This window comes from Carcharodon carcharias, chromosome 6, assembly GCF_017639515.1.
Source record: "Carcharodon carcharias isolate sCarCar2 chromosome 6, sCarCar2.pri, whole genome shotgun sequence".
Classification (NCBI taxonomy): Eukaryota; Metazoa; Chordata; class Chondrichthyes; order Lamniformes; family Lamnidae; genus Carcharodon; species Carcharodon carcharias.
Window position 1 is genome coordinate 87,648,526 of NC_054472.1, and position 19,545 is coordinate 87,668,070.

The window sequence follows — 19,545 nt, forward strand, 5'->3', positions numbered from 1 at the left end:
CTGCCTCTTAAACACCACTATCGTACCTGCTTCCACCACCTCCTCTGACAGCGAATTCTAGACACTCACTACCCTCTTCGTAAAAAACTTGCCCAGCACATCTCCTTTATAGTTTTCTCCTCTCACCTTAAATCTATGTCCCCTAGTAATTGACTCTTCCACCCTGGGAAAAAGCTTCTGACTATCTACTCTGTCCATGCCACTCATCATTTTGTAAACTTCTATCAAGTCGCCCCTCAATCTCCGTTGCTCTAGTAAGAATAATCCGAGTTTCTCCAACCTCTCCTCATAGCTAATAACCTCCAGACCAGGCAACATCCTGGTAAACCTCCTCTGCACCCTCTCCAATGCCTCCATATACTTCTGGTAATGTGGTGACCAGAATTGCATGCAGTATTCCAAGTGTGGCCTAACCAAGATTCTATATAGCTGCAGCATGATTTCCCAGCTTTTATACTCAATACCCCTGCCAATGAAGGCAAGCATGCTATATGCCTTCCTGCCTACCTTATCCACCTGCGTTGCCACTTTCAGTGACCTGTGGACCTGTACACCCAGATCCCTCTGCCCGTCAATACACTTAAGGGTTCTGCCATTTAGTGTATAATTCCTGCCTGTATTAGACCTTCCAAAATGCATTACCTCGCATTTGTCCGGATTAAACTCCATCTGCCATTTCTCCGCCCAAGTCTCCAACCGATCTATATCCCGTTGTATTCTTTGACAATCCTCTTCACTATCTGCAACTCCTCCAACCTTAGTGTCGTCTGCAAACTTACTAAATTAGCCCAGTTACATTTTCCTCCAAATCATTTATGTATACCACAAATAGCAAAGATCCCAGCACTGATCCCTGTGGAACTCCACTAGTCACGGCTCTCCATTCAGAAAAGCACCCTTCCACTGCTACCCTTGTCGTCTATGACCAAGCCAATTCTGTATCCATCCTGCCAGCTCACCTCTGATCCCATGCGACTTTACCTTCTGTACCAGTCTGCCATGAGGGACCTTGTAAAAGGCCTTATTGAAATCCATGCATCTAACATCCACTGCCCTTCCATCATCGATCATCTTTGTCACTTCCTCGAAAAACTCAATCAAGTTAGTGAGACACGACCTCCCCTTCCCAAAACCATGCTGCCTCTCACTAATATGCCCATTTGCTTCCAAATGGTAGTAAATCCTGTCATGAAGAATCTTCTCCAATAATTTCCCTCCCACTGACGTAAGGCTCACCGGCCTGTAATTTCCTGGATTATCCCTGCTATCCTTCTTAAACAATGGAACAACATTGGCCATTCTCCAGTCCTCTGGGACCTCACCCATAGCCAGTGAGGATACAAAGATTTCTGTCAAGGCCCCAGCAATCTCCTCCCTTGCCTCCCTCAGTACTCTGGGGTAGATCCCATCTGGCCCTGGGGACTTATCCACCTTAATATTCTTCAAGACGCCTGACACCTCCTCTTTTTTTATCTCAACATGATCCAGGCTATCTACACACTCCTCTAGACAAATCGACCGCTAAGTCCTTCTCCTTTGGTGAATACTGATGAGAAGTATTCATTTAGTATCTCTCCCATTTCTTCTGGCTCCACACACAGATTCCCACCTCTGTCCCTGAGTGGGCCTACCCTTTCCCTTGCTGCCCTCTTGCTTTTTACATATGTATAAAAGGCCTTGGGATTTTCCTTAATCTTGGTTGCCAGTGACTTTTCATGACCCCTTTTAGCCCTCCTGACTCCTTGCTTAAGTTTCTTCCTACTTTCTTTGTATTCTGTACGGGCTTCATCTGTTCCCAGCCTTCTAGCCCTTATGAATGCTTCCCTTTTTGACTAATCTCATAATATCCTTCATTATCCAAGGTTCCTGAAACTTAACATGCTTATCCTTCATCCTAACAGGAACATGCCGGTCCTGAATTCTTAACAACTGATGTTTGAAAGCCCCCCCACATGTCAGTTGTTGATTTGCCCTCAAACATCCACCTCCAGTCTAGATCCCTCAGTTCCTGTCTAATATTGTTATGATTAGCCTTCCTGCAATTAAGCACCTTAACCTGAGGATGCCTGTTATCCTTATCCACCAGTACCTTGAAACTTACTGAATTATGGTCACTTTTTCTGAAATTCTCCCCTATTGAAACTTCAACCACCTGGCCGGGTTCATTCCCTAATACCAGGTCCTGTATTGCCCCTTCCCTAGTTGGACTATCTACATATTGTCTCAGGAAGCCCTCCTGGATGCACCTTACAAATTCTGCACCATCCAAACCCCTAGCACTAAGTGATTCCCAGTCAATATAGGGAAAGTTAAAATCACCCACCACAATAACCCTATCGCTTTTACATCTTTCCAAAATCTGCCTACATAACTGTTCCTCAATCTCCTGCTGGCAATTGGGAGGCCTATAGTAAACCCCCAACATTGTGACTGCACTCTTCCTATTCCGGAGCTCTACCCATATTGCCTCACTGCAAGAGCCCAACGAGGTGTCCTCCTGTCGTACAGCTGTGATATTCCCCTTAACCAGCTGTGCAACTCCCCCACCTCTTCTACATCCCTCTCTATCCTGCCTGAAACATCTAAATCCTGGATTTATCTGCCAATCCCATCCATCCTTCAACCAAGTCTCTGTAATAGCAATAACATCATAGTCCCAAGTACTAATCCAAGCTCTAAGCTCATTTGCCTTGCCTGATATACTTGTCGCATTGAAACAAATGCATTTCAGACCCCCAGTCCTACTGTGTTCAGTAATTTCTCTGTGCCTGCCCTTCCTCTTAGTCCTACTGGCCATATTCACTGGTTCCCAGTCCTTTATTTCATCTGCTAACCTATTGCTCTGGTTCCCACCCCCCTGCCATACTAGTTGAAACCCTCCTGAGTGACACTAACAAACCTCGCAGCCAGGATATTGGTGCCCCTCCGGTTTAGATGCAACCCGTCCTTCTTGTACGGGTCCCACCTGCCCCGGAAGAGATCCCAATGATCCAGATATTGGAAACCCTCCCTCCTACACCATCTGTTCAGCCACGTGTTCAGCTGCATTATCTTCCTATTTCTAGCCTCACTGGCATGTGGCACAGGGAGTAATCCTGAAATTGCAACCCTGGAGGTCCTGTTTTTTAACTTTCTGCCTAACTCCCTGAACTCCTGCTGCAGGACCTCATCAGTCTTCCTGCCTGTGTCGTTAGTACCAATGTGTACCACGACCTCTGGCTGTTCGCCCTCCCCCTTCAGAATGTCCCATACCCGATCAGAGACATCCTGGACCCTGGCACCAGGGAGGCAACATACCATCCTGCTGTCTCTTTCATGACCACAGAAGCGCCTATCTGAGCTCCTGACTACAGAGTCCCCTATGACAATTGCTCTTCTGTGCTTTGACAACCCCCCCCCCCCACCCCACTGAGCAACAGAGACAGCCGTGGTGCCAATACTGTGACTACTACTGTTGATTTCCCCTGATAGGCCATACCATACAACAGTATCCAAAATGGTATACCTGTTAGAGAGGGGCACAGCCACAGGGGATTTCTGCACTGACTGCCTGCCCGTTCTAGTGGTCACCCATCTATCTGTCTGTACATTGGGTGTGACCACATCTGTAAAATTCCTGTCAATGACGCTTTCCGCCACCTGAATGTTCCTGAGTGCATTCAACTGCTGCTCCAACTGATCCAAGTGGTCTGTGAGGAGCTGCAATTGGGTACACTTCCTGCAGATGTAGTTTTAATTATTTATTTCTATAAAAAATGTCCAGTGTAGAAAGGCAAAGTATTTTCCAATTTAAAAAACACACACGCACATTACAAGTAAAAGTCCAACTTGGTGGCCACTGTTTTGCCTTTGTCTGAATAGATCTTTTCCGGGACACTTGAAGCGTCACAGATTTCCCACATCCCACAGGTGAAGCACTTCACCCCAGCAACTGCCATGTCTAGAACTATTTAATAAATTCATTTAAATCCAATAACTGCTTATTGACTCCCTAGGGCTAGATTTCTACTATAAATGCTAAATTCTAAGAGCAGTAATACCCTGATTCTGGTCCAGATACCCTCTACTTATTAAGTGATTAATTTATTTGGTTTAATTAGTTTAACAATGTTTTAGTTTCAAATTCAGTGTAGATTCTCTACCAGTCAATCAGATAACAGATTTACTGTGACGCCACTTTTAATTTTATTTTTTAAAAGACCCGAGGTAAGGTTTTTATACTAACCTCTCTGGAACTCTGCCCTCCGACTCTGCTCCCTGGAACTAGGCCGCAAATCCCCGAGGTAAGGTTTTTATACTAACCTCTCTGGAAGTCCGCCCTCCGACTCTGCTCCCTGGAACTAGGCCGAATCTGGGGGTGGGGCTTCCTGACAGGAGTCCTGATCGAGTGTGTAGCACCTGAAAAGCTCTCTGTAGTAAAGTTTCTTTGTTTCTTGTTGAAACCTGTTCACTTTGTCGAGTCATTACACTCTCACAGTCAATTACACACACACACATACACGCACTCACTCACTCTCCTGCTCTCTCTCTCTCTCTCACACACACACAAATACCCCCCTCCCCAATGGCTGTGAGTCTCTTCACCATGCACCCCCCATCCCAACCCAGAACCAGGAGGCACCGTCTGAGAATAAAGTGTAGGCCATTTATTACTGAGATGAGGAGGAATATTTTCACTCAGAAAGTGGTGAATCTGTGGAATTCTCTGCTCCAGAGAGAGAGCTGTGGAGGCTCAGTCATTGAGTATGTTGAAGAGAGAGATTGATAGATTCCTAGATATTAATGACATCAAAAGATAGTGCAGGAAAATGGCATTGAGGTGGAAGATCAGCCATGATTTGGTTGAATGGTGCAGCAGTCTCAAGGGGCAGAATGGCCTACTCCTACTCCTATTTTCTATGTTCCTATGTACTGGATGAACAGAAATTTCCTCAAATTAAGTATTGGAAAGACAACAGCTATCGGTTTGCAACCTTGGTGTCATATTTGATGATCTTCCAACTATACAGCCGCACCATCATTGTGTCTGCCTATTTCCACCTCTGTAATGCCTCAGCTTATCTGTTGTTGAAACCATGCCTTTGTTACTATAGATTTAAATATTGCAACACATTCCTGCTCGGTCTCCAAGTTCTACCCTTCGTCACCCAATCTTTGCTGACTGTGTCCTAACATGCAGCAAATCCCATCCACGCATTGTTCCTGTATTTGCTGACCTATATTGGCTCCCAGTTAAGCAATGTTTCAATTTTAACAGCCTCATCCTTGTTTTCAAATCTTTCCATGGCCTCACCGCTCTCTATCTCTTTAATCTCCTCCAGCACTACAGTCCTCCGATAACTGCACTTGTCCAATTCTGGGCTCTTGAACATCACCAATTTTAATCGCTGCACCATTGGTGGACTTGTCCTAAATCCTAAATTCTAGAATTTCCTCCCTAATCCTCTCCAACTTTCTTCCTCTCTTTCCTCTTCTAAGACACTCCTTAAAACCTATCTTTTTGACCAAAGATAAAAACAAAAAACTGCAGATGCTGGAAATCCAAAACAAAAACAGAATTACCTGGAAAAACTCAGCAGGTCTGGCAGCATCAGCAGAGAAGAACAAAGTTGACGTTTCGAGTCCTCATGACCCTTCAACAGAACTAAGTAAAAATAGGAGAGGGGTGAAATATAAGCTGGTTTAAGGTGGACGGGTGGGGGAAGAGAAGTGGTGGGGGGGGAAATGGGTGGTTGTAGGGACAAGCAAGCAGTGATAGGAGCAGATAATCAAAATATGTCACAGACAAAAGAACAAAAGAACACAGATGTTGAAGGTGGTGATATTATCTAAACAAATGTGCTAATTAAGAATGGATGGCAGGACACGCAAGGTACAGCTCTAGTGCGGGTAGGGTGAAATAAGAATAAAAGGGCATAAAAGGTATAGATTTAAAAATAATGGAAATAGGTGGGAAAAGAAAAATCTGTATAAATTATTGGAAAAAACAAAAGGGAGGGGGAAGAAACGGAAAGGTGGTGGGGATGGGAGGAGGGAGTTCAAGATCTAAAGTTGTTGAATTCAATATTCAGTCCAGAAGGCTGTAAAGTGCCTAGTTGGAAGATGAGGTGCTGTTCCTCCAGTTTGCGTTGAGCTTCACTAGAATATTGCAGCAAGCCAAGGACAGACGTGGGCAAGAGAGCAGGGTGGAGTGTTAAAATGGCAAGCGACAGGGAGATTTGGTCATTCTTGCGGACAGACCGAAGGTGTTCTGCAAAGAGGTCGCCCAGTCTGCGTTTGGTCTCTTCAATGTAGAAGAGACCGCATTGGAAGCAACGAATGCAGTAGACTAAGTTAGGGGAAATGCAAGTGAAATACTGCTTCACTTGAAAGGAGTGTTTGGGCCCTTGGACGGAGAGGAGAGAGGAAGTGAAGGGGCAGGTGTTGCATCTTTTGCATATGCATGGGGAGGTGCCGTGGGTGGGGGTTGGGGAGTAGGGGGTGATGGAGGAGTGGACCAGGGTGTCCCGGAGGGAATGATCCCTATGGAATGTGGCCGGGGGGGTGAAGGGAAGATGTGTTTGGTGGTGGCATCATGCTGGAGTTGGCAGAAATGGCGGAGGATGATCCTTTGAATGTGGAGGCTGGTGGAGTGATAACTGAGGACAAGGGGGACCCTATCATGTTTCAGGGAGGGAGGAGAAGGCGTGAGGGCAGTTGCGCGGGAGATGGGCTGGACACCGTTGAGAGCCCTGTCAACGACCGTGGGTGGAAAACCTCGGTTAAGGAAGAGGGAGGACATGTCAAAGCAACTGTTTTTGAAGGTAGCATCATCAGAACAGATGCGACGGAGGCGAAGGAAGTTGTTCCAACAACTCATTGACACCAACACCCATTTAGGACCCTCCAACCCTGCCTGTCCCTCCGTCCTCACCCCATTTTACAATCCCAGCCCCGGCCATGTATTCAGTATACCCCCTGACCTTCCCCTCTCCGACGCTGAACGTTCAGTGCTCAGTAAAGGACTTAGTTTCGTACCCTTACGCCCTCATCTCAGTGAATTTCGGGCTCGGCACGATGCTGAACTCTTCTTCTGCTGCCTTCATCTCCGTGCTCACTTCTTTGGGCAGGAGTCCTCTCCCCATTCAATGGATCCTTTTACCCACCTCCAATATTCTCCCTCCACCTGGACCCCTCCCTCTGGATTCTTACCTGCTCTTGATCTTTTCATTGAGGACTGTCGGCATGACATTAGTCGCCTCAATTTCTCTGCTCCTCTCACCCATTCTAACCTGCCTTTCTCTGAACTTACTGCACTCCGTTCTCTCAGGTCCAACTCTAACCTTGTCATCAAACCCGCTGACAAGGGTGGTGCTGTTGTTGTCTGGCGCACTGACCTCTACCTCGCGGAGGCTGAACGTCAACTCACGGACACTTCCTCCTACCTCTCCCTGGACCATGACCCCACCACTGAACATCAAGCCATTGTTTCCAGGACTGTAACTGACCTCATCTCCTCTAAAGATCTTCCTCCCACAGCTTCCAACCTGATAGTTGCCCAACCTCGGACCCTCCTACCTGCTGCTACCTCCTACCCAAAATCCACAAACAGGACTGTCCCGGCAGACCGATCAGGTCAGCCTGTTCCTGCCCTACGGAACTCATTTCTCTTTATCTTGACTCCCTTCTCTGTCCCTTGTCCAGTCCCTTCCCACCTACATCCATGATTCCTCTGACATCTTACATCACATCAACAATTTCCAGTTCCCTGGCCCCAACCGCCTCCTCTTCACCATGGACGTCCAATCCCTCTGCACCTCCATCCCCCACCAGGATGGTCTGAGGGCTCTCAGCTTCTTCCTCGAACAGAGGCCCGAACAATCCCCATCCACCACTACTCTTCTCCGTCCTGCTGAACTTGTTCTCACACTGAACAATTGCTCCATTAACTCCTCTCACTTCCTCCAAATAAAAGGTGTGGCTATGGGTACCCGCATGGTCCCCAGCTATGCCTGTCTCTTTATGGGGTATGAGGAACGTTCCTTGTTCCAGTCCTACTCCGGCCCCTCCCACAACTCTCTCTCTGGTACATCGATGAGTACTTCGGTGCTGCTTCATGCTCTCGTCGGGACTTGGAAAAATTTATTAATTTTGCTTCCAATCTCCACCCCTCCATCACTTTCACGTGGTCCATCTCTGACACTTCCCTTCCCTTCCTTGACCTCTCTGTCTCAATTTCTAGTGATAGACTGTTCACCAATATCTATTACAAGCCTACCAACTCCCACAGCTACCTCGACTACAGCTCCTCACATCCCGCTTCCTGGCAAGACTCCATCCCATTCTCTTAGTTCCTTCACCTCCGTCGCATCTGTTCTGATGATGCTACCTTCAAAAACAGTTCCTCTGACATGTCCTCCTTCTTCCTTAACCGAGGTTTTCCACCCACGGTCGTTGACAGGGCCCTCAACCGTGTCTGGCCCATCTCCCGCGCATCCCCCCTCATGCCTTCTCCTCCCCGCCAGAAACATGATAGGGTCCCCCTTGTCCTCACTTATCACCCCACCAGCCTCCGCATTCAAAGCATCATCCTCCGCCATTTCCACCAACTCCAGCATGATGCCACCACCAAACACATCTTCCCTTCATCCCCCTGGTCCACTCCTCCATCACCCCCTACTCCCCAGCCCCCACCTACAGCACCTCCCCATGCATATGCAAAAGATGCAACACCTGCCCCTTCACTCCCTCTCTCCTCACCGTCCAAAGGCCCAAACACTTCTTTCAAGTGAAGCAGTATTTCACTTGCATTTCCCTTAACTTAGTCTACTGCATTCATTGCGCCCAGTGCGGTCTCCTCTACATTGGAGAGACCAAATGCAGACTGGGCGACCGCTTTGCAGAACACCTTCGGTCTGTCCGCAAGGATGACCCAGACCTCCCTGTCGTTTGCCATTTTAACATTCCACCCTGCTCTCTTGCCCACATTTCTGTCCTTGGCTTGCTGCATTGTTCCAGTGAAGCTCAACGCAAACTGGAGGAACAGCATCTCATCTTCCAAGTAGGCACTTAACAACCTTCCGGACTGAATATTGAATTCAACAACTTTAGATCTTGAACTCCCTCCTCCATCCCCACCACCTTTCCGTTTCTTCCCCTTCCCTTTTGTTTTTTCCAATAATTTATATAGATTTTTCTTTTCCCACCTATTTCCATTATTTTTAACTCTGTACCTTTTATGCCCTTTCAGTCTTATTTCACCCTACCCGCAGTAGAGCTGTACCTTGCGTGTCCTGCCATCCATTCTTAATTAGCACATTTGTTTAGATAATATCACCACCTTCAACACCTCTTTGTTCTTTTGTCTGTGACATCTTTTGATTATCTGCTCCTATCACTGCTTGCTTGTCCCTACAACCCCCTACTTCTCTCCCCCCACCCCCCCCCCACCTTTAACCAGCTTATATTTCACCCCTCTCTTATTTTTACTTAGTTCTGTTGAAGGGTCATGAGGACTCGAAACATCAACTTTGTTCTTCTCTGCTGATGCTGCCAGACCTGCTGAGTTTTCCCAGGTAATCCTGTTTTTGTTTCTCTTTGACCAAAGGTCTACTATTTCCTTTGTGGCTCAATATCAGCCATAATGTTCCTGTGAACCCATTTAAGATGTTTTACTACATTAAAAGCTTCCTATAAGTACAAGTTATCATTATAGTCATCCAACAACATGCATGTAAATGTGCAGGACTGACTTTATACTTCTAAGTCCTGAAGAACATATCTGCCAGTCTGAGTCTGCATCAGGTGTGAGGAAATCAACACAAGGCAATAACCTATTTCCATTTGCCCTCACCAACCTACCTATTGCAGATATATTTGTCCATTATAGCATTGATAGAAGTGACCACTGTACATTGCTTGTGAAGACAAATTCTCATCTTCAAATTGAAAACACCCTCCATTTTTTAATGTGGCACTATCAACAAGTTAAGTGAGACAGAACAAGGAGATTTCCACATATTAAAAACATGCACCATGAAGTGCATTGAGGAAACAGCAGCAGCAAGATTGTATAACAGTTAAGTTGACCAGCAATATATCCACTGAACTCAGTGTCAACTCCTCCACCTTTGGCGCACTGTGAACTGCAGGAATGAATACTTATTTTAATAGCATCTCCCAGCCCTGTGAGCTGCAGTATCAAGAAGGATAAGAACAGCAATATTATTGGAGTATTAGGCCTCCAAGTTACATGCCATCCTGACTTGTACGTGTTCTGTCAGTCCTTTATCATCTTTGGGTTATGGATATGGAATTTCCTCCCATCATGGGAGCATCATTACCAAGGGAGTGCAACGGTTCAAGGAGAAATCCTACTGCAACCTTTGGAGCGATGGGCAATAAAGTGCTGTCACTTCATAAGACAGTTTCGCTCTGCATATCTTTGTAAACCTTCAGCATCGGTTTTATTCTGAAATGCCATCTTTGAAAATTAAGTACTCTGTTTTGTAAAAAGTTTTAAATCATGTGAAAATTTTCCTTTCTATATTCATTTATGATCTCCCTACAAATAATGAACAAATCCACCCTTAAACATTCAAGTGTTAGGTTTGCAGGGTGGTATCTCTCTTGCCTCTCAATCAGAAAGTTCAGACCTTACTCAGGAAATGAGCTCATAGATCAAGCTGGCTCTTAAGTACAGTACCAAGGGAAGGCTGCATTGTTGGAGGCACTGCCTTTTGGATGAGATATTAACCAAGATGCCATCTGCCTGCTTGGGTGGTGTAAAATATTACTTGTCACTATTCAAAGAAGAGCAGGGACTTCTCCTTGTGCTCTGGTCAACATTTATTTATTTGGGGTCAACACCCCAAAAACAGACTAACTGGTCATTACTAATTGTGGGCCTATTTTGTCAACACTTCAAAAGTCATTGGCTGTGAAGTGCATTGTGACATTAAAGATGATTGGAAAATGCCAGTTACTTCTATTTGGTTAAAAAACTGAAAGCATATGGTTTATAAACTGATCAATTGCTTCAATACACATTGGCCACAGTAATCAGTGCTGAGAATCCACGGAAAATAAAGCGTTATTATCATTGCATAAATAAAGCCCCAAATGGTGGGTTCACAACACATGCTGTTACTAAAGTACAAGTTGGCCAGCTAGTGCAGATGAAGAGGAGAAGGGAATTACCCTACATTTGCACTAAGTGTGGTAACTGGTGTGAAAAATGATGTTTTACCCGCTGGCCGTGATGGTGGATTTCACTCCGCATCATCCTCTTCCTACCTCATAAATTATGCAGTCACAAGAAACACGTCGGTGGCCAGCCTCCAATTTGCCCTCCACGCCCTTACGTCGCCACTTCCTCACACCGGGTGTAATATTTAAACGCAGCTGCATGCACAGTTCTCAATGCTTGCAGCCCAGGACTGCTCCAGTGAAAAGATGGCCTAAAAGCCAAGAAGAGTGCGGCCCCCCCAATTTAGTGACTCAGCCCTGAGACACCTTCTGGACACTGTGGAGTGTTATAACGTGGCAGATGATATGTGCCAGGTGGAGCAAATCCATGAGGGAAACTTGATCACGCTGTCACAACAGTTTTGCAATTTGTATTTATTTTGAAATGCAAGCCCTGAATTCAGAAGTAATAAGTCCACCAAGACTTCAGAGATGTTTTAGAAAACTAAATTAAACATTTATTAACAAAAGAAAAGATTTCAAGCACATACATAGGTCTACAAATTACTATTATAATAACTCCTAAAACTCTTAATTAATCTGGCTTCCAGTTATATCCCCATTAAGGCAACAGTGAAAACAAATAGATTTTAAACAGATCCAGGCAAGTCAACACAATATCCTGGACAGTAGAATTCATAGTGACTTTCCCCAGCTTCTGTTTCTGTAGACAGCAGGCTTAATGCACAAATACTGGAGACTTCTCATACTTCTGTTAGATCTTACAATGCCTTCCCTGACACATAGCCTCATTCTCCTTTATACATGTTTCTCCCTTTTACTGTAAATTCCGTTGTTCCCACATCTCTTTCGAACTTTACCTATCTCATAATATAAGTCTTTTAATGGTGTTAATATTGTTAGTCATCTTTGGAAAAAATAAACACATTGCTTGGCCTAGCTTCTCTGGCTAGGTGTAAACATCCTGCTATCTCTTTGAAATTCAAACTGCCCTGATTTATCTAAAAAAGCAAATTCTCCTCACCTTATGTTCTAAGATTTCAGCCATGTTTATGTATTTAGCATTTCAAACCTAGCTTCTTTTGATGAGGCAAAGCCTCCAGACCAGCTGTATCCAATTCAATTAAATTCCACACACACAGAGAAACTATCCAAACCCCACTATTAACCTACTTTTACAATAAATCACAATCATATTATGAGAATTGTTATACTTTCATGACAGGAAGCTCACCGTGATGTCCTGTACCCCCGCTCTAGCCGCAAGAGGCCCATAAGTCTCACCACTCTGGCTTGAGAGTCAGTGGCAGAGGTGGTCAGTGCCAATGCTGTGTACAAGAGGTCGTCCATCCAATGGAGAAAAAGAGTGAATGATTCATCCGTGCTGCCAGGGTAAGTCAACCACCTTTTCACTCTCAACTCACCCACTCACAAGCCCATCACATGTTCACTGGCAATTCACTTACTGCCAGCTCAAGGGACATCTGCATTCACTCACACACACACCCTCACATCTCCATCAGGCCTAATCTCCTCTGGAGACTGCCTCCTCATCCTGTCCATGGCTCCACTCAGCACATACCACACGCCTGCCATCCTTCTCATTTGGCCTGGATTGCACCTGGCTCACACTCTCTCCACCTGTCTTTATGCAGGACAAGATCGTATACAATCAATGGGAGAGGTCCCAGACAGAGGGTGGAGTGCCAGACATCAAGGTCTTCACTCCGCTCCAGAGTCATGCATTGGAGCTGGCCAGAGAGAATGCGGGCTATTCCTGTGGTAACGGTTAGTTCGGTGGTGAACAGCCATGTAAGGATCCTGCACCACATCATCTCTATCTCAAAGCTACTTTGAGCCCACTGTTCTGTGTGTAAATATGAGCTAAGCACTAATAATCTCTACTTGCTGTCCTAGGCACATCTGCTACGTCAGGCAACCTTAGCCCCGGCCCCAGTGCTAAGAGCACCTCAGCTGAGGACCCTGAGTGTGGCACCATTGAAGACCCATCATGGTGCTCACCCACACCCTCCACCAGCGCAATGACACATACTTCGGTGGGACCTAGATGTAGAGCAGCCTTGGGATCACAATCTATGGCACTCGGAGGACTGCTGGAGGCAAGGAATCTCCTGAATCCAAAGTAGATGATGAGTCTCTGGACTCAGTGCTCATTCAGTTGGTGTAGTTGCAAAGACAATCATGGGAACATCAGGAAGGGATGTCTGGTGCACTGCTCAGATCGCAAGGGACGATGGAGGAGTCCGTCCGCCTTCAGTCTGAGGTAATAGTGCTGGCATGCTAATGCACCAAAGTCAACACTGGCAAGATGGCAGCAGCCATGGAGATCTTGGTCCAGGTCATTGGTACTGCCCTGCTGCAAGGGTTGCCTTCCATTACTGATGCCATAGTTAGCCTCCAACAGTGTCAACGTGAGAGGGGTGCAGGGCAGCTCGATCTGACTTTAGCTTCCCCTTCTCCTCAAGGAGTCAGCTGGGGGCCTTCGGGCACCCATAGGGAAAAGGACCAGCAGCTCAACCCTGGGGCCATCTACCCAGGTTACTCAGGGGCTGTCCAGCTGATCCATATCCCCTCTTCCTGTTACCCCCGCAGCTCCAGCTCCACAGGCCGAGGAGGGTGCAGCTGGCCCACAGCAAGGACCGGGGCCCTCCAGGTCTTGGCCCTCCAGAGGACGCATGCCGAAGTCATCATAGTCAGGATGTCACAGTCAGCCGGCTGCCTCTACCCTCACTGTGGATTTCAGGGGACCACCAAGACAGGCAGGCTTAGGAAGGTTAAGAAGATGTAACTCTTTTGTTACAAAAAATAAACTAAATCAACAATTCAAGGGACAAAGTAAAAGCCAGCCCCTCAAAGGGAAACTGCAAAAACAAAAGACAAAATGCAAAGGAAACTTACCAACATTAAATCAAAATGTGAAAGGAGTTAATAAAACATCCCAGTCCCCACAGCACCCACCGAACACGGAAGTCCTCAGTGGTGCCGGCAGACACCGCATGCTCCCTCTCCAGGGACACCCGGCCGTGAACATAGCCGTGAAAGAGGGGCAGACAGTTGTGTCGGACAACCCCCTAGATTGCCTGCTGCCTGGACCTGTTAATTGCCAACTAGGAGGTCCTCCTCCCTCCTAGCCCCACTCTGCACTGAGTGGGTGAAGAAAGTGTAACTCTTTTGATTAAACTAAATTAACAAAATCCGGAAAGTAAAAGCAGTCCCTTAAAGGGAAACTGCAAAAACAAAAGACAAAATTCAAAGGAAACTTACAAACATTAAACCAAAATGCAATTAAAAGGGTTGATAAAACATTCCAGTCCCCGAGGTGCCCAGCAAGCATGGAAGGCCTCGATGGTGCCGGCGGACACTGCGAGCTCCCTCTCCAAGGACGCTCGGCTGCGAACATAGCTGCGGAAGACGGGCAGAGAGTCGGGTTGGAAATCTCCCTTGATCGCCTGCTGCCTGGACCTGTTAATGGCCAACTTGGCATGGCCCAGGAGTAAGTTCATGAGGAGGTCCTCCTTCCTCTCGGCACTCCCTTCTGCACCGGGTGGGTAAAGAAAATGTAGTTGCACACCATGAGCACAGGTGATAATCACTTGTACATATCGTTCACTATTGTAGACAAACTCCCAAGAATGTCTCCTTGCCTATGGCTCCTTGTTATGATGAGCAGTGTTCGTGTCACTCAGATGTGAAACCTTGGTTCCTGCACAAGATAAAGGCAGGTGTCTCAGTCCAGGACCTCTTCCCTGTGCAGCTGTAACCTTCAGAACAAATGATAGCCCAGTTTCACACTCACTGGACACATTAGTGATGCTTGCACCTCAATGGTGCCTGTCATTACCACCAGAGTGGGCAGGCGTCACAGAGTTCTGTCAGTCTCTCTGTGAACTATCAGTTCCTTTGAGGTGGGGCTGGTCCAGTGACAGTGTGCTCTTGAATGGGACAGGTGCTGAAGGCTGACAAAGGATCAGGTGCATTTAAAGTTCCATGGCTGAGTCTCCATAGTATGATCCTGATCACAGAATACAAGCGAGCTGCCCTCAGCTAGACAGGAGTCAGACATTTACAGAGGCAATGTAAAGATCTATGGAGTGTCCTCACTGCATGTGGTCATCACCCTCCTGGAATCCAGCGACTATTAGGGCTGCCGCTACGTCTCCATGACATGACCCTGGGCACTGAGTGTATGTGCGCTGCCATCAGCCACACAGGAGTTAAATGTTCACAGATGCAAGATGAAGATGCCAGGACTGTCTTCACTGCATTTCGTCATCGTCGTCCATGAATCTTGATGTTATGAGGGTCTCCTGAGCGTTCCTGCCTCATCTGGCCAGTGTAATGGCTTCATCACCAGCATCCTCTCATCACCATTATCCCCTTCAACATCTTCCTCATCGGAGAAGATGTGCAGCTCTTCCATCTCCCACGCAGCCAGGTCCTCGTGCCGTTGCAGCACAAGGTTGCGTGCACTTCCCCTCAAAGTTCAGCTTGCCAGGTGCACACATTTTAAAGGCAGCTGTGAAGCATGCTGTCCTGAACTCACGTGGACGTGGATGGTAAATTTGACGGGGCATGATTCCGGTGTGAGGGGACAATAATGAGATGCAAATGCATTAAAATTAAGTTTCCAACATTGAACAGTGGAAAATGCGGCCTGCCATTGACGGGTGGAGTGGACAATCACGAACTGGTTTCACGATAGCGTGAAACCGATTTTTGGCCTTCTTGCCATATAGCCTGCTCATGCCCACCATGACACCCACCGCCAATGGCACCGGACGATTCCACCCTGAGTTACAAATCACAACAACTTGATAGCCAGTTTACATTGCTACACCCATTGCCTCGCACAAACTGCAGCTCAGCCTCAACCTCCCTGTTCTGTTGTTTTTGAGAACCCGCTCCAGCTGCAATATTTGGACCAGAGCGTATTTCAACAGTGAATAACCCCACCAGTTGAGGTTGAATATTTATAGATTAAACATTTGCATACATTGGCCAGTATAAGTTGCTTAAGCTCCACTATTAAATTTCCATCGTATACCCCAGCAACAAAGCATCGACTGGAAGCTTCAAAGTAGACATTTCAGTGATACTTTAGTCTCCTTTGTTCATTGCAAATTTCACAGAGTGAGTTTCAATTTATGTACTACTTAATAAGCAACATTTTAGAGGTGAGTTGAGCACGTCTTTTGGGTATACTTTGAAATTTTGAACTTTAGATTCTGTGTGAACTTATTTTAAAAAATACACATGGCAATGTGAGTTTCAGTTATTGATTGCAAAGATTTTTTACAAAAATCGGAAACTAATAATTTTAGTTTGGAAATAGTCAAATTATTTAAATGATCACAAAATTGGACACTCTTTATGAATTGTTGTCTAAAACATAAAATAATGGAACCAGAATAAACAAGATTAAAGTATTGTTTGTGTATAGCCCCATAAATTGAAATTATATTAATTTAATGAGTTATATGGCATATGGTGCTCCCTAAAATCACTCATTGTGATTTACTTTGACGTTAACAGCTTCACCAAACAATACAGGCTTTTTATTCAACTGAAATTAAAATTCTTTAACAAGCTTTACTTTTTTGTTTCATTTTTCAGGAATCTGTAGCATTTAGTGCTGTCAATGCTCTTTACTCAGCGTATGGTATCAAATACAAATATGGGCCGGCTTCTAGCACTTTGTGTAAGTTTTTAAAATTGATAATGTTTTAATTGGGCTCAAGGGAACAAAAGCGCAATCACGTGAACAATAGATAATTCTAACCAAAGTAATACAAAAGCAAGTATAACGTCAATTGAATTGAAAGTTATGAATAGTCATAGTGACTATTTCCTTAATAAAACAGAAAGTGTTGAAAATACACATCAGGTTCTTCAGCATCCATGGGGAAAAGATAGGTTAATGTTTGGGCTGTTGTCAAAATTGATTGTGTGAACGCTTTAATAGGTCTGAACTAAACAAAGGTGAGAACAAGAAAAACAGGTAACTGTCAAGGATCGAGAATTCCAACAGCTGTTGTAGAGTGGAGTTAACTGGGTAAATGATCAACAAAAATGATTTTTGAAAATTTAGGAAGTTAAAAAACTGGTAAGTGATATCTAAATATCATATTGTGGAGACATTGAAAAATAATTGAAAATGGGTAAATAAAATGTCAATAAAGATATAGGAAAGATGCATATAAAATGAAAAAAAAATTACAAATGCTCAAAATATAAAATGTATTTTTTAAATGCCAGACACATAAGGTCACCAAAGAATAAGCAGCTCATTCTGATAAAAGTCTACAATTAAACACCAACCAGCGCTCCCTCCTTCCAAACTTTTTTTCTCCAACAGTTCTCCTTTGTCGACCACCTCTATTCTGTCTTCTAGTCCCATTCATACCTGTTGCAAAATAAATAATGGTGCAGTTCAGACTTGAAAGGTTATCAGCTGATTTTAGACAAACTCAAATAAAAGTGCATTGTTGTTCTCAAATTTCCATAGCTGGCTCATTAGCATAGTTTTCAGGGTGGCTATGGACAACTACAAAGAGTGCTCGATGGGAGTCAACAATCGTGAATGCGAAATTTACAAGGAATGCAACAATTAAAGATGAATTTTAAAGTACAGTGAAATATAAATTCTGGAAGCATTTGAAAAGGAACAAAGGTTGTCTCAATTCATTTAGCAACATTTGTCAAGAAGGCTAAGAAATGATCAACAAAAATGATGGCAAAGGAAATCTGATGTGTTGCCATGAAATTGAGGCAAATAGAAGAGCAGACCAGTACCTCACCCTTTGTTTGATGGCTGTAGAAGTGGACTTGATAGTGCATGAGGTAGTTTTGAGACACTAAGCAAAAAATTATAGGCCCCCTGGTAGGTCCTAAAGGGAGAGGAAGAATATAGGAGTGATGGATGTCAGCAAGTAATGATAAGGTAAAGTAAGATGAGAGAAAAAAAATCTTTCGGTTTCTGGCCTCCTGTAGTTCCTTTAAGGACTGCTGGTTGGGCTGTGGAAGAAACCAGAAAACTGAGCGGAGAATGTTTGGCCATTTCTGATCAGTTTCAGACAGGGGCCTGTTTTATGTTGGTTAGTCTAGCTTCGGAATGATTACCGAGACTTCAAACAACACTGGTTCAGTTATATAACTGAACTATGCTCAGCTATCCATGACTAGGTGTTACACTGCTGAAGCCATGAACATTCTCCCCCTCCTCTCCTAGTCTTTTTTTTCGCTTACCTCATCATTATGGGAGGTGCTATTTACACAGTCCCACACATTAACTCTTACAAACTCTCAATTTTAAAAATTCATTCATGGGATGTGGGCGTCGCTGGCTAGGCCAGCATTTATTGCTCATCCCTAATTGCTCTTGAGAAGGGCATCTCACCCCAAGTCTTCATCCATACTTTTTATGTTCATATTTACATACTACCCCATCTCCCCTCAAGTCTCTAACATAAAAGATTTTATCTCTCAGGAGGCTTCACAACTCTCCCTGATTGCGCTCTTGTCAGACAGAAAATCAGTCGTCCCTCTTTGAACTCCTTTTTCTTGACTTGGATAGTCTTCATTGAGAGTTGTAGTATCTGGTTCTTTATTAATTTTTGACTCAACATCGTTCTCCCAAATGTATGACTAATTGTCCTCCTTCATGAATAGAAATAAGATTCTTCCAGTTTCTATGTATAGTACCTTCTGAAATATGTGGATCGTCATCTCTCTGGACTATTACTCCTTCTTTCCCCTGGTCTTGTACCCATACCTTTTCTCCTTCCATCAACCTGGTAGGTTCCTGGTATGGTACCTCTGGTTATACTTGTAAGCCTGTTATTTTTGATAGGACTGCTCTTGTACTTGAACTCTTTGATAATCCTGGACTTCTAGCACTGGAAGTAATTTTTTGGGTAGCATGGGAATCTGTGTTCAGAGCTTTCTGTCCATCAACAGTTCTGATGGTACCAATCTACATTGCAGTGGAGTAGACCTGTGATTTAGGAGTGCAGTTGGACAATTCTTGTTCTTCTTTAGCAGTGAATTGATGGTTCGGACGTTCCTTTCGACTTCGTCATTGGACTGGGGATATCTTGGGGAACTTGTGAGATGCACATGTATAATTTCTGGGTTCAGGCCCAAAGATACCTAAGTAGGCAACTGACTAGTCATAAGTAATTTTAAGATGGTTTATTAAGTCTGTTAAGAAACAAGAATTAAAATATGATACATTAACTAATTTTACAGAAAACGTATACAACCCGTAACAGTTGAGAGCAGTTTATCAAATCTGGAGGACAAATGGACGGTTCTTAAAGTGTGTTGATCTCAGTAGAT

The 19,545-nt window shown here is 44.8% G+C and overlaps 1 protein-coding gene across 1 annotated transcript in view; it reads left to right on the forward strand.

Annotated features, from left to right (window-relative positions):
• cpa6 (carboxypeptidase A6) overlaps positions 1–19,545 on the forward strand; it is a 162,400-nt gene that overhangs the window by 129,030 nt on the left and 13,825 nt on the right. Inside the window, exon 9 of the mRNA XM_041189265.1 lies at positions 16,822–16,906. Coding sequence (XP_041045199.1) covers positions 16,822–16,906 — 85 coding nt within the window. The remainder of the gene's footprint in view (positions 1–16,821; positions 16,907–19,545) is intronic.